General features: G+C 34.8%; 1 protein-coding gene across 1 annotated transcript in view; it reads right to left on the bottom strand.

Moving 5' to 3' along the window:
* Positions 1-436: 436 nt before the first annotated feature.
* The window catches only part of LOC148951114 (alpha-tocopherol transfer protein-like), a 105,498-nt gene continuing 79,121 nt past the window's right edge, over positions 437-26,813 (bottom strand). The window contains exons 3-8 of the mRNA XM_089090644.1: positions 24,856-25,015; positions 22,299-22,449; positions 19,214-19,321; positions 15,329-15,439; positions 4,260-4,362; positions 437-655 (exon numbers count right to left, since the gene is read on the bottom strand). Of these exons, the coding sequence (XP_088946770.1) occupies positions 495-655; positions 4,260-4,362; positions 15,329-15,439; positions 19,214-19,321; positions 22,299-22,449; positions 24,856-25,015 (794 nt within the window). The 3' untranslated portion in view covers positions 437-494. The remainder of the gene's footprint in view (positions 656-4,259; positions 4,363-15,328; positions 15,440-19,213; positions 19,322-22,298; positions 22,450-24,855; positions 25,016-26,813) is intronic.

Genomic DNA, 26,813 nt, shown 5'->3' with positions numbered 1-26,813 from the left:
AAAATACAAATGCAACTGGCTAGGAAGGTGTCTATAGTGTTTTACGGCGGGGGGGGCGGGCCGCTGAGGTTAACCAAAGACTTTTTGTTTGGGCGAGGAAAAAAAGATTTTATTCGAGAGGTTTAAAGGCTTTTTACTTGCATCTTTACGACCTATTTTTGAGTCGGAAAGACTTTTTGGAGGGGGGAGGGGATCTAACCTGACAATTTTATTCCCTAAATACGCCCTTGTAAAGGGCAAGTTTCTATATGATTTGAAAGCTAATATAGCTTCTCAATTAGACTTCAAAGCCAAATACATTTTTGAATTGTCTTCAAGCCAGTTGTATTAAGTCAATTCCAGAGTAAGCTTTATTTTGGTTTTAAATTGGCTTTTATGGTTTCTAAAAAGTCTATATAATATACTGTATCTGCCGAAGAAAAACATTTTACAGGAATTACCTTCAAGGAATATATGCAATTTATATTTGATTAAATCACACAAAAAAATATACATTAATCAATATTCAACCTGCGGAAGCTTCCGTCAACGCCAACAATACCAAATAAATCTTCAGAGGTTTTAGGCTTTCCAGGTCTTTTACTTTCGATTGATTTGTATTTTTCTTCTTGGATCAAAAAGTCACGACTTTCAAGCACCTTTTCCTTTGCTTCCTCTGAAATATTTAAGTAGTGGTTTATATTAAAAAACTGGAGCATGCGCACGATTAGCCTCGAATAATAAAATGACACCTAAAGGATAAAACATGATTACGGAGAGACGGGGGCCGGCGGAGAACGGGCAAGGTAGAGGATGGCTAACCGGCAAGGCGAATTTTTGGGTTTTATATGGTTTTATTACTTTGCACCATACAGCCTTAAGCTTACTTATATTTGATCTATTTTTGCTTTTAAACGTTTTAAAGTTGCATCTTGCATTTATTTTAAGACTAATAAAGACATCTAGGGAAAGTTTTTAACCTTTCCGTTAATTTAAAAGAAGAACAACATGAAAAACAACGTAAGGAACAACGTAACACTGAAAATTTTTAAGAAGAACAATTGTAAGAAGAAATGTTAAAAATAAGCGTTAGTTTTTTTAACCTTTCTGTTAGCGTCTGTTTTTTAACTTTAAAGGTTTTTAACCTTTCCGTTTATTTTAAAGAAAAACAACGTAAACACTGTAAATTTTTAAGAAGAACAATTGTAAGAAGAAGTGTTAAAAACGAGAATTTTTTCCTTTTTGTGAACCCTTAAAAAGCCCATTTTAAGTTTTCGTTAACTGCCAGATGAACAAAATTCACCCTTTTATTTTGTTTACAGAAATATCAAGCATAGAAAGATTTTCGTAATGGTTTTCGTCAAACAATGGCAAACACTTTTTTATGTTTTATGCTTAACTTAGGACCAGCACGTAAAGTCAGCATATAGCTTCAAATCTTTATTTTTCAGAACATTCATAATTATATGTCTTCCAATTCAAAAATTGGCCAAGGAAATAAAAGTAAATGAGAAATGGTAGAAAAATCACCATCGATGGGAGTTGTGCCCACAAGTCCTAATTTAACTTGGCAGCAGTATTACAACTGTATTATTCTTATGTTAACTATACCCATAACTGTATTCAGACCCATAACTGTATCAACTAGTTTATACAAGCCTTATGAATTACAGCTCAGAAAATAATTTGAAGAAAAATTTTACAAGCTTCCATACCAATTTGACTTTCAACATGGTATTAGATGTGCAAACGCTCTTGCGGTTATTGTTAAGGTCCGGCTTGATGTTTCTTGTGCAGGTATTTCACCTGCCTGGGCGTGTCATGATGTTCGGCACACCTCTGACTCCCTGATCCACTATCTTATGGTTTCAAGGGCTGCTAAAAGAGGAGTAAATCCAGCTATCATCAGATCTCAAAGGGATATGTATGCTAAGCTACGAGTTTGACTCAAAATCCCTCTTTAGAAAGATGAAATGATAAGGTTACTAGATAGAACTGTAACAGTTAAGGGAGGATCAAGGCAAGGTGCCATTGCCTCCCCTTGTCATTTCAATTATTAAGTCCTCAAAGCTCAGGACCAATGTAAGATGTCTTGCGTTCTCTCTGGCCTCAATATCTCCTTAGTCACTTATACTGATGACATTTTCAACCTCAGCCGAACTTTGGACAAAATTTCTAAGACTTTCGAAAAACTACAAACAGAATACTTAAAATCCGGTCTTGAATTCAATGGTGAAGAGTCCAACGTGGTGCTTTTCAACTGGAAGGCCCACTTCCTAATAAAATTGTACTTGGATATTCAAAGATCCGCCCGCCTGACCAAATCGTTTATCTTGGCATTCCCAATGGAAATACAATTCCTCACACTTTACATCTCCTAATAGAACAAATCAAACACCACATATCAGCTTAAGAAATTTCCATAGTCACGGCTAGACTTCGTTTCAATCACCGTTACCTGGCAACACTGTACAACACTGCTGCTGTCCCCCGCATCTTCTACATTGCATCCTTTCTGGAAGATTCTTACAATGACTCATAAATTGAGAATAAACTCTACTTTCTTCCGTTTCACAAAATACCTACTGTGATATCCAGTTTGGAGACGCAGTTCAAAGCTCATCAAACGGCTGATAAAAATTTTTATATCTTTTCACAGAAAATGTTAACCAGACTAACCTTTTTTTTTTGCTTTTGGTTCTTTTTTAGAGAAACGTGACATATAGCAGGAACTTGGTTTTGCCAAGTTCCAACACAATTTTTGCTATATGTCGTGTTTCTCTGAAAAATAACCAAAAACAAAAAATAACAGCTTAGTCTGGCTAACATTTTCTGTGAAAAGATATGAAATATTTCATAAGCCGTTAGAAGATTACTAAAGTACCATGGTTTTAGCCCTTGTTAGCCCATGGGTAGAAGCTTTATTATTATTATTATTATTTATCGAGAACCTATCTTCATACAAAAAAAATTGACGGAGCACTACAAAAAAAAAGAAGCAAAAATGGACTGTACAACTACGAAAATGTCACCAGTGTAGAAGTAGTTGGTCCCAAGCATGTTTTGAAATCTTTCGGTTTCTTGAGCTTTGAACTGCGTGTCCAAACTGGATATCACAGCAGGTATTTTGTGAAACGGAAGAAAGTGGAGTGGATTCCCAATTTACGAGCGTTTGTAAGAATCTTCCAGAAGGATGCAATTTAGAGGATGTGGTGGACAGCAATAGTGTTGTACAACGTTGTACCAGATATCTATGATTGGAACGAAGTTTAGCCGTGACTATGGAAGCTTATGAAGCTGATATGTGGTGTTTGATAAGTTCTATTAAGAGATAATACCTCTTAATAGAAATTATCAAACTAAGAGCAATAGTATTGTTGTACCAGATAACAGTGATTGGAACGAAATTTATCTGTGACTATGGAAACTTATGAAGCTGATATGTAGCCGATATAAGTTCTATTAAGAGATAATACCTCAATGCTTTTTTGGTGACATTAACCTTCCAAAAAAATGTTGCTGCAGTCTCAAGGTTTATAGGCTGCAATTATCTGTTTACAATGTAAAGAGAAAGCTTTCAACAGTTCGAAGTTTCTTATTGATTAGTTTACCTTTTATCTAATTTTCTCATTTTTCTTTTAATAGCTATACAAATGCTTACCAGCCTCTTTGGCCCTAATCTACTCAAATTTTTGAAAATTTCTTATGGATCTTCATTATACATAGTTAACTATTAGTCTTTAGATCAACCCCCTTTGAACAGCTGGAAAGAAGTTTTTCTAAGTTACAGTCTTAGTTTCCATGAATCTTTAACCTCCTTAAAAATACCCTTACTGCGCGTCCATATTAGGTGGGGATCCTGAAAAGAAACTATTCAAGATTTAAAAAAAAAAAAAAAAATTTCAACAATACATGAATAATAACCTAAAATGAGAAGATTCAGCCTATTGTTTAGAATTATTTAGAGTCGCTGCTCGCAAAACTTTTACATAAATGAACACACGCTTGCACCATACACTCATGGTCAAAACCCCCTAACATTTCATTCAAACGTGCGTGCTGTTGCTAAGTGGAACATTTTTGTATATATTTCTTAGGTCTTTATTTAGGTCTATACCTGCATTATTCCGTCAAGCTGTCTTCTCTTACAGCAGTAGTCCATTGTATCCCTTCAATGTTATTACAAGCAAGATTTTATACATTTGAAAAGTTGCAAGCTTTGCATTACTCGATGGCTAAAAATATTCAACTGTTTCATGATCAAAATAGTCAATACTTACGAGTTAACTGTTGAATTGTGGGCCCATCCCCACCTAACTCTTTTGGCAACATGTACTTTGGAACTTCTTTGTGAAGAGACTCGAGATCTTGATGAAATACAATCTGCAGGAAAACAATTATCAAAACTATTAGTAGAACAAAGCGACCAAAGAAATCAAGGTAAGGTTTTTTTTTTTCTTCATATGATTTTAAACCAGCCTAGAGTTTAAGCCATTATGGGCCTATGATACAAAACATAAGCCAAAGATGAAACTAAGGCGGTTGAAAAAATAAAATTTGGAGATGGATCTATAGTTTTGTAAATTATTCAAATGTTCTCTTTTTTTTCAAGGGTATTTAAAAGGATTTTGAATGATTTGCTGGAATCTTTTGAGGGGTTTTGTTCACTTTCATATATATTTTTAAGAACTAAGAAAAGGGAGGGTAAATTTCATTCTTTTATATAGTTGAAAAATTGGAACTTAATAACCCTGTCTAGTTGTTAAGTACGGTGCTGCTTAAGGTGTAAAAAACAATATTTTTATTTGGGTGAATTTAAGGTTTTCATGAAAAAAATTGGAGAAACGGAATTTAAGGTAGACAGAGAGATTTTGAAGCAAAAAAGTATTTTTTCTTAACTTTGTAATTTTGATGCTATCGTAGAAGGAGTGCTCTATTGCGAAAGGGCACCATAAACAAACTTGGGCCGATATCGGATATGGTTAGTTCGTCGTAAAACGCCGCAAGAATTAAATCTTTTTATTTTTTAACCTTCTCAAATTTAAAGAGTAATTAATATGATAATGTTTAATTGTTTTGTTTTATGTTAAGGTGGTATGTAAATGCAGATATTATTATTGTAACATAATAATGTTGCCACCACTGAGGGGAAAGGAGGTGGGATAAAAAGAAATCTAGAAATTGAAAAAATTCCTCCGGTTGACCCCTATCTAATACCAGCAATTTCACATTTTAAATGGTAAAAATATAGGAGAGATTCAATTAGAAAAAAGAGATCGCTGAAGTAAACTCAAAGAGTAATTAAATTGGTTGTTCATAACGCAATTATGTCCTGAAAATTAGAAACACACTGTGAAACTTTTAGTATTTTTTCTTCTTAGTTTAAGGAAACATAAATAATCGGGGTAAAAGGCTTGGGAAAATGTGACATAAGTTCTTTGGTTTAGACCGCAAAATGTATAGGAATTAAGAAAATGTACCTTTTACAAGCAATTGAAGACTTGAGATCGGCACAAATCAAGCAATCAGCAGGTTTCTTTTTTATAATGGAATTAACGGCTTTTTTATGGTAGTACCTTGAATTCTGAATCATGACCACATAGGGGGGGGGGAATTTTGAAGTAATTCCAGATACCATTTCGTCAAAGTTAGCTCTTCCCTTTTTTTCTTAATTTTTGTTTCATAAATAGAAAACTTAATTTTGATAAAACTGAAAAAAAAGACAATGCCAGCGATGGTAGTTAACTGCCACATTTTTGCATTTATTGAGGAACTGTAGGAAGATACAGACAATTCCTTATCTTAGCCAACGCCAGAGTGCTGACTCAATACAGCGTTATGTGTCCTTTCATTTTATTTTCCTGAAGCCACATCATGCGGAATAAATGTTTCAAATAGTATGGAAGTGGCTCTTTTGATCCAAATTTTAAGATATAGTCTCTTTTAAGAGCTGAATACAATCAAAGGGCAAATAAACGTCTTTTCAAGGTCAACAGCCCCACAGCTTTGGCTGACTTCCGATAAAAATTCCAAGATAACTAATTTAGTTAAAACAGTTCAGAGGTAAAACAAATCTACCACACCATGGTTGACATGATCCGTGTAGTCTCAGCAGTAAGTAAAAATAATTCCGCAAATAGCATATTAGAACAAAAGCTTCGTTAATGCATTTTAGTAAAAAAATGAAAATTGTACATTACTGTTGAAATTAGGATATTGCAGGAATTTAGGCCTATTCTTGGGTTAGAAAACTTTTCTAGTCAAACTTGATCCACTAGCCATTTTCTACCCTTCGCTTACCCAACAAATATACATGATGATGTGGCTCCCATCAAATACGTCAAAATGGAAGAGGGATATCTGTGCTTTAGTAAAAATATATATAAACTGAATAGCTTTTCTTTTCATTATTAATAAAAATAATAGCTTAAATTCAATATTATTTTGACGTCAATCTGACATCCTTGTTAATTAGAATTCCTGCTCATTTCTAAGTTTTCATTTTTACCAAATGATTTTAATTAAGCCACTTTATAAGAAAGGTGATAAAAGTGAGTGTGGTAATTATTGAGGCATTAGTCTGATCTCTGTAGGTAGCAAATTACTTAGTAATATGATAATTTTTAGACTGAGAGATGCCGTAGACAAAGTTTTAAGAGAAGAACAGTGCGGTTTTAGAAAATGTTGAGGATGCGTCGACTAAATTTGCATTCTTAGGTTAATAATCGAGAAGTGCCTGAGTTGTCAAACACCTTTGGTCCTTAGTTTTATAGATTATGAGCAAGCGTTCGATTCTGTTGATAGAAGAGCTACAGCAAAGGTTTTGTTCTTGCATGGTATACCAGACAAATACATCAAAGTGATTAGTGCTATGTATGAGAATAACATGGCTGCAGTTAAGGTAGGAAATGAGGTTAGCAGCTGGTTTTGCATTAAATCAGGAGTTAAGCAGGGCTGTGTTCTATCTCCCTTTATATGGGGTATTTTGATGGATTTTGTATTAAGGAGCACAGGAAAGGCAATGGGAGACCATGGAATCAAATGGGGAGGAAAAAGTCTCCTGGACTTAGATTATGCTGATGATTTATGAGAGAAAGGTTGAGATTGCTAGCCTCCTGGGACCTGATGTCCAACCGGTTGTATGTTCGTTTACGAATTTTTATCATCCAATTTACTGCAAATCGGGACTTAAAGATTGTCTCCTTTTCTGCAAGAGGCGTTTGCTGCCATCTGTGATTTTTTCAGTCCAGTAACAGTAATGGAGGCCGAACCAGGAGCAAGTGAAATAAAGAAAATCAACTTACGAAAAAGGTCAAAAGGTAAGAAATTAGATAAAAAATATAAAGAGATAGGCTAGACGATAGAAAAAAAAATCAGGCGATATACCCTAAGACCGAAGCATTGACAGGTTTGATTTTTAACGCATTTACTGTTATTGCTGCCATCTGGCAGAAGGACTTTCAGTCTTGTACAATGGGTTGTACATTCGGTCTTACCTATAGAAGTCCAACGGGTTGGAGGTTTTACTTTTATTATTTCAACTTTATTTAAGATGTCTGTTATTTTTACTTTTTAACCTATTAAATTTTAAACATAGTTTTTAAGTAGTTGTTTTTTTGCTGCTCGGTATAGCCAAATGCAATAACGTTATTTCTTGGGCTTGGTGCTGTGATCAGTTATTAGTAGCAGTCAGTTATCACAGAATGACTGGTACCCCGGTTTAGATCAATAATATTTAAGTGATTTGTGTTTATGGCGTGTATTTATTGCGGAGATCTATTTTTTGTTTATATATGTATGAATATGTTGATGTTGTATGTTTGAATTGGCTTTTGCTTCGTTTGATTTAGTTCTTATTTTGTCCTTGATCTATTTATAATTTGGCGTTCTTATTTGATTTTTATTGGTTTTGTCGATATTTATCTCGTGCTATCGTTTTGTTTTCTTTAGCTTTTTTTCATATTTTGCTCAGTCAGTTCTAGGGTTTTTCATTTAATAAATAAATAAATAATATATTAATTAATTATCTATCTATATATTTTAATTATTTGTCTCTATGCTCTCTACATTCTGTTTTCTCTACACCTTTTTTTTCTCAACATTCTATTCGTATTACGAACTCTTTTTATTCAGTTTTCCACCGTTTCGGGTTTTATTTTCGCCACTTTTTCGGTTTAATCCCAACATTTTTTTCTTCAGTGAGGCTATTTAAATGGAGTTGTTGTATGTCTAAAGTTTCATACTGTGAGGTCTAAAGCGCAAACAGTTTTTTTTTCTTTTGCAGTATCCTTGGAAAAAGCCTTGTCTTTGCTTGAAAACAGCGATATCAGCGACTTGGAAGATAGCGGAGACGAAAACGACCCTGAGTGGTGTTTACCTGGCAACACATGTGCAACAGATGCAGACCAAGTGTCTTCTGATAGTGAAGAAGAGTCTCAAGGCTTTCTAGATCGGGCTAATCTCAATGATTTCTCAGTCCTATTCGACGAAGAAAATGTCGACATTCCACTAGCGCAGTATATTCCAGCATTTAAAACTGATTCCGTACCAACAAGTCGCCCAGGAAAAATTCGCCGCCACAACAAAATGTGGACCAGTTTAGGTACCTTGAACGAGTACCATTTATACATTCCCTTGTACTCATATTCAAGTCAACGGGAAAGCTGGAAGCCACATGAATACTTTTTGAAGTACTTCCCTGACTCATTTTTTGAAACAATGGCTTTCACAATGAATTGTCATTACCAGAAGGCCACAAACAAATCCTTGCTCGCTAGTGCCTCCGAACTGAAGGTATTCTTTGGCATTTCGGTCTTCATGAGTAACCTGAAATTTCCTCGTCTTCGAATGTTTTGGAGCAAGAAATTTCTAGTCCCTATCATCTGCGAGAAAATGCCTCGAGATCGGTTTTTCAAGCTTAGACAGAATGTGAAGTTCCTTTTGAATGACGAGGTCGACGAGGATACCAAAAGAAATGATCGTCTTTGGAAAGTGCGTCCCTTGCTGAGTGTTGTGTGAGATGAGTGTCTCAAGCTTGAGCGAGAACAATTCGTTTGTATTGACGAGCAAATGATTCCCTTTGCTGGGTGATGCAGCCTGAAGCAGTACGTACCAAATAAGCCAAATCCTCTTGGCTTGAAGAACTTTGTTTTAGCAGGCTTATCAGGTCCGGTGTATGATTTCGTAATCTATCAAGGAAAGACAACCTTTGTGCCAGAACTACAAGCTAAAGGTCTAAGTAGTGCCGCTGTGCCACACCTATGCCAAGATCTAAGTGAAGGTTCATATCTTTTCTTCAATAGGTAATTCACTAGAATATCTTTGCTCGAAAAATTGTCAGAAAAGCGCATAAATGCAACCGGCACGCTCATGAAAAATCGACTTGAAGGTCTACCAGCGAAGACCGATCGTGGACTAAAGAGAGCTGGACGTGGGACGTCCTTTACGTTTACGCGAGAAGATCGAGTTGTAGCCGTTACGCAGTGGTACGACAACAAGCCCAGTTTTCTAGCTTCAAGCTGTTATGGCAAAGAACCCGAGCTACCTGTGTCAAGATACAACAAGTCTGAAAGAAAATATATAGATAGTCCCAGTCCTCTTGTGGTAAGACAGTACAACAAGAACATGGGCGGAGTCGATCTCTGTGACCGCATGGTGAGTTATTACAGATTCAGCAGCAGGACAAAAAAGTGGCCAGTTCGAGTTCTTCACCATTTCATTGATTTGTCTCTTTCGAATGCCTGGCTACTCTACAAGCAGGATTCAATCAAAGGAAACAAACCCAACAATCAGTTGATTGACTTCAGATTTCAGGTAGCTGAATATTTAGTTGAAGATCTTCGGTGATCAACCGAGGGCGACTTAGGCAAATGTGAAGACGATAATGATGAAGATAAACTGGAGCAGTCGGCTAAACAAAGAAAAAGATGCTCTTTGCCACCCGGACCGGAAACGAAATTGAATGCAATGCATCTTCCTCACTTCGACGCGACGCTGAAGAATTCGACTCGATGCCGGATGCCTGGATGCGAAATGCGAACGAAAGTGTTCTGTGAATCGTGTCAGGTCAATCTCTGCTTTCAGGTTGGCAAGCAAGTTCGAGAATGTTTTTCAGATCACCATAAATGATAAAGGATATTTTTGTGTGTTATGTACGCTGATCGTAAGATTTCTCATCGCATTTTGTAACTTGTATTTCAAAATTATATGAAGTTGAGTCCCAATGTCCAACATGTTGTACATCCCCCCCCAGGCCCGCAGGACGTAAAAAAAAATAAGACTTTAATTCCATCGTCTTGTGCTATTTTTTTTATAGGTAAACTCCAAATTCCATATTCGCCCCTACTCAGGAACATACCCAGGACTCAGGAGGCTAGGGCACGTTGTGTGGATGAATGAAAGAAAAACATTTAGAAAAACATTGGATGAATGAAAGTAAATTAGAAAAACACTTGGATTTAATACAGGATGTGATGGTAGCCATTTTGGATATTGATGTCATTATGAGACTAATTATTCTGGTAAATGAATTTTCTTTTTATTTTGGTTTTCGAGGGGAGTTTTATAGGCAAATTTTTGGGCTTCCTATGGCTTCTCTTTCTCCTATATTGGCAAATCTTTTCATAGATGCCATTGAAACCTCCGCTATACATAGTTTTAGAATATCCCCGTGCTTCTGGGGTAGGTTCATGGATGATGTGGTGTGTATTTGGAAACATGGATTGGACTCTTTAAACCTATTTTTAAGCATTTGAATATTTTTGATAATAATATTAAATTTACAGTTGAATTTGAGGATAATAATAAATTACCTTTTCTGGATATTTTATTAATTAAAAGGGATCTCCATTCACTTTTCTCGATTTACAGAAAACCTACGTACAATGATAGGTATTTGAATTTTCATTCTTGCCACCCTATGTCAGTGAAAAGGAGGGTTGTAATTTCACTAGTGGATATAGCTTTTGAAATTTGTTCACAAGAATTTCTGGATTCGGAATTGTTATACTTGAGGTATATTTTGTTTTGTAATAGTTATCCAATTAAGTTCATTGATAAAATAATTGAAAATAGACGGGTTAAACATAGTAGTAGGGTTATTGAGGTTTCTCAGTCTTTAGATTTAGTTGTATCAAAAAGCTTCATTTCATTACCATATGTACCTGGTTTGGGTGAGAAACTTTCACGGGTTTTACGTAAATTTGGTATTGATACATGTTTACAATCGTTGAGGCCAATGGGTAGTTTTTTTAGTTCTGGTAAGTATTTAACCCGGGGAAATTTAGTAAGCGAGATGCATAAGATTACTTGTTCTTGTGGGAAGTTTTATATTGTTAGAAATCACCAACAGTTTCTTGAAAGATTTATTGAGCATCGCAGTTCAATAGAAAAAATCCTAAACTTAAGAAAGACACCAGAAACATTTGTTTTAGCTTTAGCAGAGCATATTTAGTTTCAACCAGATCATTTGGTAAAATTTGATGAAGCCTTGGTTATTTCTAATGATAAGGGGTACACCCAATGGGCCAGGGAAGCCATAGAAATTAAAAAACATATGTTTGCTAACCTTTCCATAAATAGGGACACGGGTCATTTAAATATTGACCCAATTTATGATAACCTTCTAAAGAGTGAATCAACAGTCAATAAGGGAGTAAAGATTTTAAATAATCACCAGGGGACTATTTTACCTGCTAGACCAAAACGATTTGCTTCAGTAATAGCTAACAAAAAGAATATTTTACAACTGAATAATTAGAGTAATTTACAGTTTTTTTTATTTTTTCTCAGTTAATCTGGTGTCCTCACTGAAGTAACTTTATATTAGCATCTTTTCTCAACGTGGATCAGTTTTCTCCGAGTGTACATTTTTGTTTTTTTGTTGTTTTTTTTTTGGTGGTGGTTTTATTGGTTTTTAGTTTTATCTTGTTTTTTTTTTATCTTTTTCTTCTTGTGTGTCCTTCGTGCTGAAGACGCCTTGTTTGTATACAGGCGAAATATCCGCGTTGTTTTGTTTCTGTTGTTTTCTTTTCGCTCCACTGGCCACAGTCTCGTTTGTTTTGTTTTTTTTAGAGATTTTTCTCTTTATTGGTTTTTTGTGGATGAAGGATGGCAGATTGCCGAAGATTGTTCTTTTTGACCAACCGTCTAGGGCTAAACGGAAAGCGGTCGTCCTCGTCTGGGGTGGGAGGACGTCATAAAGAAAGATTTAAAGGAAATGGGAACTTTGTGGGTGTAAAAGGGAGGCTTTGAATAGATTGGGATGGAGGAGGAGTGTGCGTAGCTGTGTTGGCCTCAGGCGGCTTGGTGCTGCGGTGAGTTGTTAGTAGTAGCAGTTTTTACTTTTTGTGAAAGAACGGCGTTTGTAGCTTTAATCTTAACCGTCCTCGAGGAATCTTTTTCTAGGGTGTAACTACCGGTGCTTATGATGAGTATCAAGAATAAAAGCCAATTATCTGTATCGTTATGCAAGGGACTTACGAACGCCATCTAGATTAATTTTTTTCTACGTCGATTCGTATATTCAACAGGTTCTTAGTCCATTATTCTCAAAGCTAGAGATTTCGCATTTACCTGCCCAGTCCCATTTAAGCCAGTTGTAATATAGAATAAATGTGTTCAGTCCAAGTAAACCGAGCCCCTCCAAGGACTTAGTAGAGAATATGAACCAGAATACAAGAACCTGAATGGACAACGTTCACAATATGAACAAGAATATCAAACTTTATTGGACAATTGTAGAACTCACCCTAACGACAGAATCAAGAAACCAAAGAGCAAAGGAAGGGTACCAAACAGCATTACTCGTGAGGAGAGAAAGAAACTTATGCATTCAGGACAGGAGTACAGGAGCTACAGACACAAAATCATGACGCCAGAAAATTTGGGAATGTAAAAGACTGTAAACTACAATGTAAGCAAAGAATTACTGACAATACTCGGAGAGATTTGTTCATGTCGTCCTGGGGCAGTGCAAAAAAAAAGCTGCAACAGCAGTACCTTATACCATTGATGCAAAAGCTGGTTCCAAAGCGTTTAAGAAAGAGAGGAGAGAACCCCAGAAAAGTGTGAATAATCTTTGTATGGCAATTGTAAAAAGTAAATGGTTTGCAAGAAGTGTTTTATGTCCACTTTTTGCTTAACAAGAAGAGAGTTGGGAGCTTTACAATCTAAGAGCTCAGAAAAAGGCATTATGTCTTCTACTCCTCCAAGACAAGCAATTAATCAAATGTCTTCAGAAATTTTGGAATAAATACTAGCAAAGGATTCTTGTGGCATATGCGAAAAATTTGTTATTCAAGAAAAATCTGCTACCAATGATAAGACTGAAGAAGTAGTCATAACAATAAAATTAACACATGACTCAACTTTCATTAAAAATTACCATTGAAAAAGGGCAGAAATAGCATCAGTAAAAATTAGCAAAAGAAAACAGGTCAGTAGGTCTGGTGCTTTGACCTACTTAACCGCACCAGATCTTACAACGAAACTTGTTTTCTATAAACGGCAGCTTTAGACCTAAAATATCTCAGTTCATGATATCTCTCATAAAATAACATTGACCAGTGGCATGAAGCAATGGGGAACAAAGAGGCCACTGAAGTGGCCCCATGCTTGTTACTCGGCCTCTAATTTTGCTGAGTCTTTAGAAACTGTGACACTTTATTCTGAAACCTGTAGCTCACAAAACAATAATATGTTTGAGTCAAATATGTTTTCGTACTATATATATCGCATGGCTGGTAGCATACTGTTATACTTCGATCAAGAATTCCTAGAGCCAGGTCATACCCAATTACAGTGTGACACTGACCTTGCCCGAACAGACCTGGCAAAGAAAAATTCTGATATCCTTATCAAAATCCCAAGACATTGGGTCAACGGTATATGGTCTGCAAGAGGTAAAATACCGATGGTTGCAGATGAAAAGAAGAAAGAAGAACTACTTGACTGGGCTAAATTTTCTAAGCAAATGTGCAGCAAATCAGGCATTGATGCAAAAAAACTTATACCTACGTTACCTACGTTAGGTTCGTTATAAGAAACATTTTAATATTCTGAATTTTAAGACGAATTTGGAAGATGAAGAGCTCTTTCGAGTAGAGAACTAGCGAAAATTGGAAAATTAATAAAGAAAAACGTTGAGACCCAAATATCCAAATCGGCAATCGATCAGAAAATCAAACAGTTCGTCGTAACGAACTGTAAGTAAGGAGCAACCTGGCTCAATAGTAACCGAAATTCTAAGAAACGGAATTTTGGTACCAGTAGATACATCAAAAGAATCGGCCCCTAGTCAATACCTCGACCCCTAGTCAATACCTCGCTCTTTACGCTAAAGTCTTTTTTAGTACTTTCAAAAGAGCTATCTATTCTAATTAAACGGCCTCTATGATTCAGGGGTTTTTAATTTGAAAAAAATTCGAACTTTAGCGTAAAGTGCGAGGTATTGACTAGTGGACAAACCTCAAATACGTAATAATTTCTGTTAGTTTTAAGTTTTAATGTTACTCCTTACTTTCAGTAGAAAAAACTCCTTTTTCATTTAGTTTTTCAAAAATAAGACCTGGCTCATGTTACAGTTTCCACTTTTTGATGAATAGCATAATCCTTATTATAAAAACTTCATGTATGACACTTCACCAGTAGACTTCGAGACTGAAGAATCAGGGCCCCTTGAAGAGCGATGAGCTTGATACTTCGTGTTCTTATACCTTCTGGCTGTATATATGTTTCTTTTACTCCTCCAAAAAAGCCAGACAAAAAATAAATAATACAATATATATCTGGCTTTTACTACCAAATAATCAATAATGATTTATAGCTCTTGTCAATTGTTTACTTTTTTTTATCAAAAGAATAAAAGTTAGGTGGACTAAACCTTTTAGTGCAATCCATTTTTTATATTTCTGGCAAAATCATATCGTGCTTAAAGGTGTTCACTCTGTTTCTTATAAAACTATAAGCAATATACTAATTACTATATTGCCACTGGAAGAAGCAGACGAAGTTTGCCTAGATAATTGTTTTGGAATACTCCAATATTCACGAAATTTGTTTATACTTTATTTCTCTCTACTATAAAATTTGAAAAAAAGGACTGAGCACGTTTATGTATAAGGATTCGGAAATGTATCAAGGACTATTAGCAGAGAAGCGGGCCTTAGCACAAGGGCTCGGTTTCGCTTACCCAGGGACCATTCACATAGGGCTCCAGGCTAGCACCATGCATGTTTTAAGTGACTTTTAATGAATAAATATCTCTAATGTAACTGAAGGGGTCCATTGGGGGAACAATAGAATATCTAATATTGTATTCCTACAAAACATTTCTTTAAAATTGACTTACCCTTTGTCTTATTTTTTCTTTCATAAATTGAGAAACAGTGTTAAAAAAGCTCAATGCAATGGGTGGGAAGTTGACTTGATGAAACTGTTTTGGCATGAAAGGTTGACCGTCCTGCAAATAAAATTATATCACTATTTATCGAACTTAGCTCCAAATACAAATTGAGCATAAAGTATCAACTCTCATGGGATTTATTTGCTTTTTAAATAGCATGTGAGCTCCGGAGAGTTAATATTTGAATATACACACACACATATATATATATATATATACTCATATATATATATATATATATATATATATATATATATATATATATATATATATATATATATATATATATATATATATATATATGCCGGTAGACCTGTGAGTGTAATCTTTTATGGTACATTAAAGATTAAATTTCTCCCAGTAGAAGGAGCACTATTAGCCCTTCCCCCAATCACCAGCAAAGGCGTAAACCAGAGTATTTCCATGAATTAAGAGGGATTAAATATCGATTTCTACCCCCCCCCCCCCCCCCCTAGAACTAGCTTTATTCTGCACATTATATACATCTTCATTTATATGAAGGCTCTATGAGGTTTACGATATTTTGGCACTAAAATCAGTGGCGTAATTTCACCAAAGCCCTGGAGGGGGGAGGGGGGGGGGGCAAAGTTAGAGCAAATTTTCCCAAATCAAGTGAAAATAACTGTAAAAACTAAAAAATGAGCTATATAGCACAATAAACGTAAAGAAATACTATAGGAAAACTGACCCGTTTCTGTGGATGCTTGAATTATGCAGGCTTATCTTAGTTTTCTCAAGGTTTTTGAACAAACTAAGTTTCAACTGGAGGCTGGGGGAACTGGGTTCAGGGGGGGGGCAAACCACGGTCGTGGAGGGGGTGTACCTCCTGTTTCATAGCAAATTACGCCCTTGGTTAAAATACACTATTCGAAGCCTCTGAAAAACGTCCTTCATAATAGCTGATGCGCAAAAACATCGTTCCCCATAATTTTATGAAGTTAAAAAAAAATAGTGTAGTTAAATGAAGATTTAAAATAAACTTGAGAAACAAGGGAGAAATTACCCGCACTGCCCTTAGTCAGGCAGTAAGTTTCATACTTTTTAGGGACAACAAGTATTTGACTCATTTCTTGGGAAACGCCAGAAGCAATGGTAGAGTGTTGCTTCTAATAGTTCTTGAGTCGTTCTGTTATAAAGCCTTATAAATTCCGTTATTAAATTATTTTTCATAAGCGAAAATATGCACTAGATACTAAAACAGTTCGTGGTAACGAACTGCAAGTAAGAAGTGACCCGGCTGAATAATAAGCGAAACTTTAAGAACGGAATTTTTATACAAATAGATATATAAAACAAATTCAGCTTATGCTGCTGATTTCAAATATATAAATTTTTATTAAGTTTAGTCTTACCCATCAAAGACTACAATCCTTAGAAAAGTTGTCTGATTTTCTAAAAAAGGAGGGAAAGCCCCTAAAAACCATAGAATCTGAATGAAAATGAGATTATCACATTCAGCATAGCAGAGAACCCTGCTGAAGAGGTTTCAAACTCCTATCTGCAAAAACGTGGAATTTTGTGTTTTTTACCAGAAGAAAGATCGCGGATGCGTGTTTTTTGTTTGTTTGCTTTTTTTCTTTCTTTTTTTTCTAGGGATGATCGTATCGACCCAGTGGTCCTAAAGTATCGGGAGAGGGCTCATTCGAAGAGAAATTGAAAGTTTTTTAAGTGACCAGAAAATTAGGGGGGGGGGGCAATTAGGCTCCCTCCTACTCCCTTTTTTTCTCAAAAACACCAGATCAAAATTTTGAAATAGGCACTTTGTTCAACATAGAGAAAGGCCTCTTTATAGAAAAAGCCTTTGTACAACATAGTAAAGAGGCCGAATAACTATGCCTTTGGAGATATTATGATCCCCAGAGTCATTGGGGGAACATATTTAAGTTATAAAACTTACCCATTGTTTACGTATAGTATTTCTTATTAAGAAGTATGCAAACATTTCTCGGGGGGGGGGGATTTTCTACTGGGCCAATTTTCCACGGGGAGAATTTTCCATGGGGATGGAAGTTTCAAGGGGGTGAATTTTTCAGGTGAAATTTCACGCTGGGGGAATTTGCCTGAATTCTTATATGAAATTCTTCTTATGTCTTGCTTTCTCTTTTCCAACTCAATTTGACGCGTGGAGATATTAAGGGCAATTGCCGGTGTAAGTTTTCACCAGGATTAAATTGCCTAGATAATATATTCGTGGGGAAGAGGGATTTTTCCGTGGATGCGAAGCCAGATTTCCCGGCGTTATTTATAAAAACGATCAGAAATTAAATTAAAAAAAAAATTTTTTCAATTAAAAGTAAGAAGCATAATTAAAAATTAAAACGACCAGAAATTATTACTTATATGAGGGGGTTGCTCCTCCTTATTACCTCGCTCTTTACGCTAAAATTTGAATTTTATCCACATTCTTTAAGAACGATGCCTGAAACACAAGATTCGTTTAATTAGAAGAAAAGGAAGCTTTTTCAAAAGTACTAAACAACTTTAGAATGAAGAGCGAGGTGTTGAGGAGGAGCAACCCCCCTCATGTACGAAATAATTTTTGCTCGTTCAAAGTTTTAATGATGCTCCTTACTTTCAGTTGAAAAAACGTGTTTCTTTTTGTTTAATATTAAAAAGGCAGGAAGAGGCCTTTAATCTCCTATACTTTTTAAGTTTGTTGTGTTTTGGCTCAGATCTTGGATGCTTGCATTTCTGGCTTTGCCTTACATTGCATGTGCAGACCATCTGGATCTGATTAGCCGCTCCGAAAACAGTGCCTTTCTACTTTTCACATTGTTTCTTCTATTTTTTTTTTTTTTTTTTTTTTTTTTTTTTTTTATTGGCCTTTGGCTTTATGTATTAAAGTGTGAGTTTCTCCCCATAATCTGGCTATTGTAACTTCCTTTCATTGTAGCAATTTCACAGTCATTTTTTTAGATTGTGTCCTATTTTTGGGTATCTCTATTATTAACAGACTTTCGAGTATGCGTCAACGGACTATTGTCAATGATCACAAAAACAATGAAGTTTAGACTCGTCATGCATACATGGTTGCAAAGCAGCGAAAATGTAATAGATCAAATCAAACTTTACTCCACCTTCTGCGACCACTGTGTTCTTATGCTCGAGTCTTTCCCCTATGCTTAAGAACAGTAATTTAAATTAAATCCGGACAATTGATTTAAATTTTCTAATTTTTTTTCTTTATCTTCAACCTTTAGTTAAAAAAAAATCATGAGAAATTTAGGCATTTCTGCCGTAATTTCGAAGTACGAGTATAAAGATTGCATAGGAAACTGTCAACTATTGTTTATGTGCATTTATCCCCTTATCATCGTCTTCCTTTATTTTTTTGTTGGTTATGTATATTTCTCTGGTATTTTTTCTTTCAAATTGTTAATCTACAATTGTAAGACTGTGTCAAATAAATTTATCAATAGACGTTTTATTTTGATACCGAGAGATTTTTTGGGCCACCGAACTTGATACTTTGTCGCGTTTCCCTTTTTTTCAAGGCTCTCCACACCAGATCCTGAAAACGAAACAACTTGACTCGGATTATATTATCCTGAAAAAATGTGTGAAATCATATTTTTATATTAATAATTATCCTTTAGCAATAGGATTAAAAAAAATTGAAACTGCTTTCATTTGAGTTAACTTCAAACGCTTTAAAAATGACTGTAAAAAGGATAAAATAGGGTACTGCTAAAAACTTAAAAAAAAGTTCAAAAAGTCACTAATTTCTGATTAAAAGAAACTTTTTCTTCATTAAAAGATAAGTTATTGAAATAAAAGTAATTTAAAACTAAATTAAATCCAAAGAATTACCTGCCAGTATTTGTTCATCTTTTTTGTCGTTGACATCGGCATAGCACTTATATGACTGATTCCCATACCAGTCGCATCAAAAATTAAAACAATACCACTGATCATTGCCTGGAAAGTAAAATGGAAAATGGCTTTTAAAATTTTCGATAATATTAAAAAAATTGAAGTTTGAATAATGAAGATAAATGTAAGCAAACTCTAGACGGACGATCGTCCGAAAGTTAGAGGTAATTAGACGGGACTAGACACTGACTTAAAACTTAAGAAAAAGATAAATTTTAATTCAAAATCTATGAGTTAGGAAGATTACAGCGAGAAAATTCCAGGTTACTTCTTCCAAAAATGTATACGAAGCTCCTCGTAATTTATAATTTTGCTTACTGACACATAAAAGGCTCCCGTAGAGGCTAAACTGACTTAGCATTTTTTTTAAGTCAAGAGCCGGATATATTTGATATGTTTCATATCAGATTTTCAACGCTGGATAGTTTCTAGATTGACGCTCGTTTCTGCCCTTTTTATACTAACGAGGCTAAGGAATTTGACAAATTTCCCATTTTAATACCAAATTGCCCAAAATACTTGTTACAGAAGCGCAAGGACATTCAGTCTCACTCAAAATGCTTATTATAGCGTTGTCTGACAAATTCTTTTGTCCGGATGTCAATTTATAATGGTATATTCATTTTCAGCTTCAAAGATATAGAACAAGTTTGACTACTTAATGAAACCAACATTTTTCTTCATGTTAAATTGCAAGATACTTACCATAGAAGATAGCGGTAACGCAACACCAATGAACATGCGCATTAATGGAGAGTCCTAACAGTTCGTCTTCATTTGAGTGTCAATGTTTTTTAGTCAAAAATATTTACTAAGAAAATGCTTTTTTTGTTTTTTTTTTACGAAAATACTGAGATTATATTCGTTCAAACGATTAACTCAGCTTATGTTCGAACGCATATATTCTTAGAAAGTTGGAAGAAAACACAATGTTTATCGAGCCCTGGAGAAAAAGATACAAACAAGCTATATTGACAGTTCGATATTCCTTTCAAAAACTATTTTCGAAAACCAAACGACAAAACTGTATTTTTATGACGATTTTCACTGCAGTATGGAGTTTTACTAGTCAAAACCAAATATTTTTAATACCAAATTTGTCAAAGTGTTCGCTATAGTAGTTTAAGGTAATCCAATCTCACTCAATATGCTTACTGATAGTTTACCATAAAAGTTGTTTTTTCTTTGAGTGTTGATGTTTTGAAAATTCGAATTCAGAATTATTAATTCTGAAAATGTTACCTTTACTTTAAAAGACTCAGCTTGTACATTACTCATACGGGTTTAACCTTAGAAGGCCGAAAGAAAACCCTGAGTTTGTCAATTTCTTAAGGAACAAACGATAAGATGATACTATTCACATTCCTAATAAAATAAATTCTTGTGCAGAAAGGTTGTCTGAAAGTGATGTATAAATCTGTGCAGCTAAAGCAAAAGACATGGAAAATGTATTTGAGGTAATTATGAATGAAAATGAACAACAAAATCTATGGTTGGAAGACAAAAGAAAGTGATGATCACATTAAATCGTAAACGAAGTTTCTGCTTAGAAGAAAAGCAACAGTGAAAATCATATCGAATCCCAGAACAGTACAAATCATATGAAATGTATGGCTCTCTGAAAGATGAAGGAATTGATTTCATGTCAAAATTTCCTAACTCAATTGAAATTGCTGATTTTACACCTCATGACTTAAAACTAAAGAATAACGCGATGATTATGCGAAATTCGTTTAGAGCCTTAATTTTGGGGGAAAAAATCATATGAATGAGGTCATATTTATGAGTTTCAGAAAAAAACAAATCCTATTATATGGATGATTATTTCGTGCATTAACAGGAAGGAGAATTAAACTCATGCCAGCCCTTTTTAGCTCAATTTTTATTGCTTATTTGACACCTCATGATTTAAAACAAACGAATAACGAATATATATACTCCTGTTAAACGAACAAGCATGTATTTATTTAAAACATCTTTTTGTTAGAATTATATGCCTCGTTAGCATTTTTCCTAGGGTGGTTGCATCAAACCTTATCTGAAGCCATGGCATCAAGAAGAAGTTCACATTATCTACAGTTAGAAGACAAGTGAACGCAAGAATCAATAAATAGAAGCCTGCCGAGTCCCGGGGTCTCGCCTTGAAATTGGCTACATAGTTTTGCTTTTAAAAACATTCATATTGACATTTCTGGCCACAAAAAGATCTAAATAGGTCACAACTTTAAGGAATAACTGGTATATTTCCAAGAGTAGTTTTATCGAACCTATGGTGACGCCATGACACCAAGAAGAGGCTCACATTGTCTGCGGTTAGAAGACAAGCGAAAATGAGAATCCATATATAAAAGCCTGCCGCGTAGCCGTGCCGTAGAGAACTAAAACGTTGGAATTTTCATGTCGAATGTCAATCAGTATTTTTACAAAATGGTATCACCCACTGCTTTTTCTTGGTTGGTGAATCAAACCAGAGGTTTCAATCAATAGATTATAACTCCCTTCAAAATTGCAATCCAAGGACTTTTTCAATGGTTTAGAAACCATACATACTTACTTGCTAATTACTATTGTTGTCTATATATTCCTTCTTCATCAAGCCTGAATTTTTCGTGCCTGAATTTCAAGCAGTTCCACGCTGAGTTTCTCGTGCTAAATAACAAAGCGGTTTTCTTCATAAGATATTAGCTGACGAATTTTTGCCTAATTTATAGCACTTTCCTCGATAAAATCGTTACACCATTTCAAAAGCTTTCAAAAGCTTTTGAAAATTTCACAAGACGGAAATTAAAAAAAATCTGTTACTTTTTGGGTTTCTAGCCTTTTTGAGATGTGAATTTGTAATTTGTAGAATTTTTTATCAAAAATTTATAATAATTTGTATGCTTTGTTTTTTTTATTGATGTTTCTTTTATCTATTTTGTTCTGTTCTTAATTATTGTCAAATAAACACGTCTAATAGTATTATTGTCATAATAAAGGACTGGATATTAGCTACCATTATTTAGAAGGAGGACAAGCATACCTGTTCATCATCTTTCATCATTGCCACATTAGTCATAAATCCAACTTTTTGGACTAATATGGGGTCAAATTCTGATGGATCATAGGCTCCAGGTCTGACCAAAATAATTTTTCTTCCCTTATGGTCGTATCCAGGAAGATATAAGTTTAATCTAAAAGAAAATGTAACTAAAGACACAAGAAAAATTGTGATTTTTACCTGAATCTTGAATAATAATTAAAAAGTCAAACTTTAAGTCAATTCTTTTTATTGCTGCTACATCTGCTGTACCTCGACCTTTGATGATTGTTTGATTTCTGTGTAATTCATACTATCGTTGGGTCTACTAACTCTTGGACTTGGTAGTAGAGCTGAGTTAGGTTCTGTACCTCACCCTGGTGCCAAAATAGATTGCTACCCAATCACTTATAGGGTGAAATTCTCCCTTTGTCTACTGGCAGTCAGTTGTATTTTGTTGTTTCTTATGCCGACAGTGTTCATAAGAATGCTCTGAAATCTAAAATTTCAAAGGCCAAAATCTCATCATTTCAAGATTTGGCTCCTGTGTATGTAACTTCTATTTCTAATTTCCTCGTTGGCCACTGCAATTTTTTACCCATGTGACGTCGCTGCGGTTTGGTCCGGTATCCGTGAGGAACTTACTATTCTGCTGAGGCCAATGTAACTTAGAAGTTAAAAACCTTTGAATAAAATCTGAAAAATAAGCTTGTTGCCTAATTTGGTTAAAACAGAATTGTTAGTACCCAATTTAATCACTTACTATATACTGGCACTACAAAGTCCTTGTCTAAAGCCAAGCGCCAAGCCTAGTTGAAGACATTTTATGGGTGGTATACGACTACTTTCCAAACTAGTTAGTCTTGAGGGTGAACAGAGAAATGCTTTCAAACTTCCTTCTGATGATCCAACTAAACCAGTTTAGAAATTCAGGAAACAATAGTTACACTAGTTTACTAATTTGAAATCATGAAGTGCTCATTCTATACTTGTTAGAACCTGGTGTGACTGTGATAACTGATATAGGACCTTGATATAACCTGATATTGACTATGGAAAGGGATATGCGTATGAAATGGAATAATATGGAGGAGACCCACAGCCAGCACGTAAGTTTGTTCACATAGCACCTAACTACTTCCATGAAATCTCGAATTTTACGAACCAAATGAAAATTCAACTACAACATGAACCAAAATGATATTTTACGGAACTGAAAATTGATTTTTTATCTCGGTTTAGTTTTTATTAGCATAGATTCTTGATCAATTTATTGTACACGGCCTTGAAGGTTTTAAGTAAACTTATCGTTCTATCTAAGTTTGATTGCAGTAAAATATTCTGATTTAGTATTTCAACTTAAAGATTTGTTTCCCTTCCTTGAGATGCGTTGGTGATTTCAACAATTTCCCTTTGAATGTTATAATGCTTTTCCGTCCTTTCGCGATCTTGTTGATCGTGGCAGAAAAGTGAATCCAACTATGGCATCGTCCAAAAATGTTTTTTATTGGTCATAAAAAGATTTATATTTGTATCGGATTAACGACGCTTCTTCACATCAAAGGTCCTTGCGTCGGCCCTGCAGTGTTTTGCTACAGACGGATTTGATCTCTGGGTTCCGCATTCTTAAGTTAAGGTCAAACCCGCTGTGCCACCACAGGACGTTCGCAAAACAATCTTTTTTATTTTACCAAATTCAAATATATTGACTCTGCCACATACAATGCTCGGTTTCTGAGGAAATTTTGTAGGAGTCATTTGCAAGACTTATAGACCCGAGCTCATGAGCAAAGTGATTCATCTCAAAAGACTCAGCAAGCAAGGCACAATGCCCACTAAAATAGCTTTTGCATACCCAAAACCAGCAAACTAATAAATCATAAAATGTCCTGGAGGTTTTTTAATATCTAAGCTCTAAATATTCATAAGAATCCAGCGAAAAAAAAAATAGTTTTCGAACTTGAAAGCCTTGATGTTTTTTTTTTAATAGTATAGTTATTGCACGTTTAACTTCTCTTTAAATAGGTAGAACATAGGTGGCAAGATTTTCCAAATTTCTCAATTTTAGGGATTCAATGTGTTAAACCTGAAAGGCCTACCAGTGTTTTTTTTTTCAAATCACGGAGAAATATTATACCTTGAAAATTACTTCATTTAAAAGCTTGCCATTTTTATAAATTAATGATAGGAACAATTTTGCCGTTTAAAGCGGTTTTTAAAGTCTCAAAAGTTTCATTTTTCTTTTTGTCTGACTATTTTAGTCACAGTAAATATAAAAAAGAATCCTTTCAACTTTAATTGTAATTTGTTTTTAGGATTTCTTTTTTTAACTTTAAATGTTTTTCCTTTCTACTTTTGCCCAACCAAAGAGCGTCATGGTTCACTAAAACTGTTTCTATGGCCTTTCTTGCAATTTTTCCTTTTTTTCCAACAGTACATTGGTACAAAACGTTAGTTTTGGTCTAAAGTCTCGAGGTTTTTAGACAACGAGTGTGGATTTAAACAGAACAAAATAAAACTGAATTAAATCATAGGCAGTGGTTTTTATGTCTTTACTCACCCTTTATCGAGTATACTTTGTATTTCGTTATTGGCGGGATCCCAGCCGGTAAAAAATTCCGGTAGTGCTCCTTTGACTGTCAAATGCATATCAATCTTGGTTTTCGCTTTTTCAAGGCTGAATTTAGAACCACGAAGGAAGGCCAGGAAAAACTCGTCATCTGAAATTGTAAAAATAAAGTAAAAATAAAAGTAAAGTTTTCAAGTAGTCAAGTAGCTTCGCAGCTTAGTAATAACTTTTCTTTACTTAGTATAGAATAAGACTCAGCATTGAAAGCAGTCAGAAAGTAACCAGCCCTCTAACGCCTTTTTTATCCTTCAAAAGTCACGGATTCCTCCCCTCTCCAGTGACATGGATAAGGATTTTTAAATAGCCATTACGATCAAATTGGTGAAATATTACAAAAACTTGCTTCCGAGGAAAGGGAACCAACGTAGCCGCGGGAGCAAGGAGGCAAAATTGTACAAAACAATTCGTCATAAGTATATTTTATTACACAATATTGACCTGTCACACCTTGTCAAAATTGGAATCACGCCAAGAACTTAATTTTTTTGGTTGAATATAAACACTAGGCCCATAGATCCACTAACGTCCCCGTCCCGTCACATCCATTGTATTTTGGTGACACAGTAAAAAATACGAGCTAATTCAAAGTCGTGGAAATATATTGTGCAAAAACAAGCTAATTCCTGACTAGGGTTAAAAGTGATCCAGTATTCTAATTCAGTGCAAAACACATTGAATGGTGATCGGGTGAAGACCGAGCTGAAGTCCAGGCCCAGCAAAAAAATGAGTCCCAACGCAGTGCAAAAACAAGCTAGATCCTGAGTCATTGTCAAGAGACCTAAATACTGACTTGGTGCGAAAATGACCTTAATATGTACTGATTACTTTCAATCACAAATTGTGAAACGATCTAAGTTATGATTTAGCGCAAAAACCGGCCAAGTCCTGACTTGGTATGATGTTTTCTATAGCCTCGACACACTTAAAAAGTGGAAGAAAAGGACGGCATTGTATTATATTTAGCTTTTATCACTTTTAGCATGGTACTAAAATGAATAAAAATAAAAAACAATTTTTTTCATTTTAAAATGAAAGTTGGGAGTGAAGATAAAGCAAAACAAACGGAAATGATGTATTATGGCTGTTCTTCAATGCAAATTTTTAAAAAAGTTGTCGATTTTCATAAATTACTTTTTCTGTTAAATACTTCAATTTCCACAATGAGAAAGGTGATGTCACCCATCGGTATCTATTTGAAAAATAAGCTAGATGACACCAAATTAAATTTCAACCTAGATTAAAATGCTCTATCTGAATTCCATGATAAAAACTTCAAAATTGTTGATAGAACACCAATAACAGAGGATAATGCTTGCTAGTTCCATTCAGCAGTCATGCAGACATACACTAGCTTCTTTCTTACGTTTTTTTAAGAAAAGTATCCATAAAAACAAAACTAGGCAAAATTAGTTAAAGATTCCTTTCGCGAAATAATCACTATTAAGAAGCTGTTGGTAACAACAAATAAGTGATAAGTTGCTCCTTCTAATAGCAACCAAAACTCCGGAATTTTTTTAAAATAAAATATAGGCTATAAATAAAAAACTGGCTGTTATATGTAAAATATATTATTTAAAATTTTAATCAAAATTTATCACCAAATTTTCCCAAAAGTTTAAAAAAGAGATAACCGCTCGCAAAAAAAAAAGAATAATGAAGTTGGAAATTATACCATAGGTTTCTAATGTCTATCCATAAAAATCGGAATTTTTGCGTTTTTTTCGAGAAGGATGGTCGTGCCTGTGGGTTTATTTACTTCTTTTTTGTTTCCCAGATGCGGCTGTATCGAACCAATGGTCCTAGTGTATTAAACGGGGCTTAAAAAGGGCTATTCATAATAAAATTTCTAGCGTTCTTAAGTGACTGTGCGGTTTCCCTACTCGGTAAAC

Source organism: Artemia sp. Qi Xiang Cuo, chromosome 6 (assembly GCF_049724085.1).
Source record: "Artemia sp. Qi Xiang Cuo chromosome 6, ASM4972408v1, whole genome shotgun sequence".
In the NCBI taxonomy this organism is placed as follows: domain Eukaryota; kingdom Metazoa; phylum Arthropoda; class Branchiopoda; order Anostraca; family Artemiidae; genus Artemia; species Artemia sp. Qi Xiang Cuo.
The sequence above is the reverse complement of the archived record's forward strand: the minus strand, read 5'-3'. Positions and strand labels throughout refer to the sequence as shown.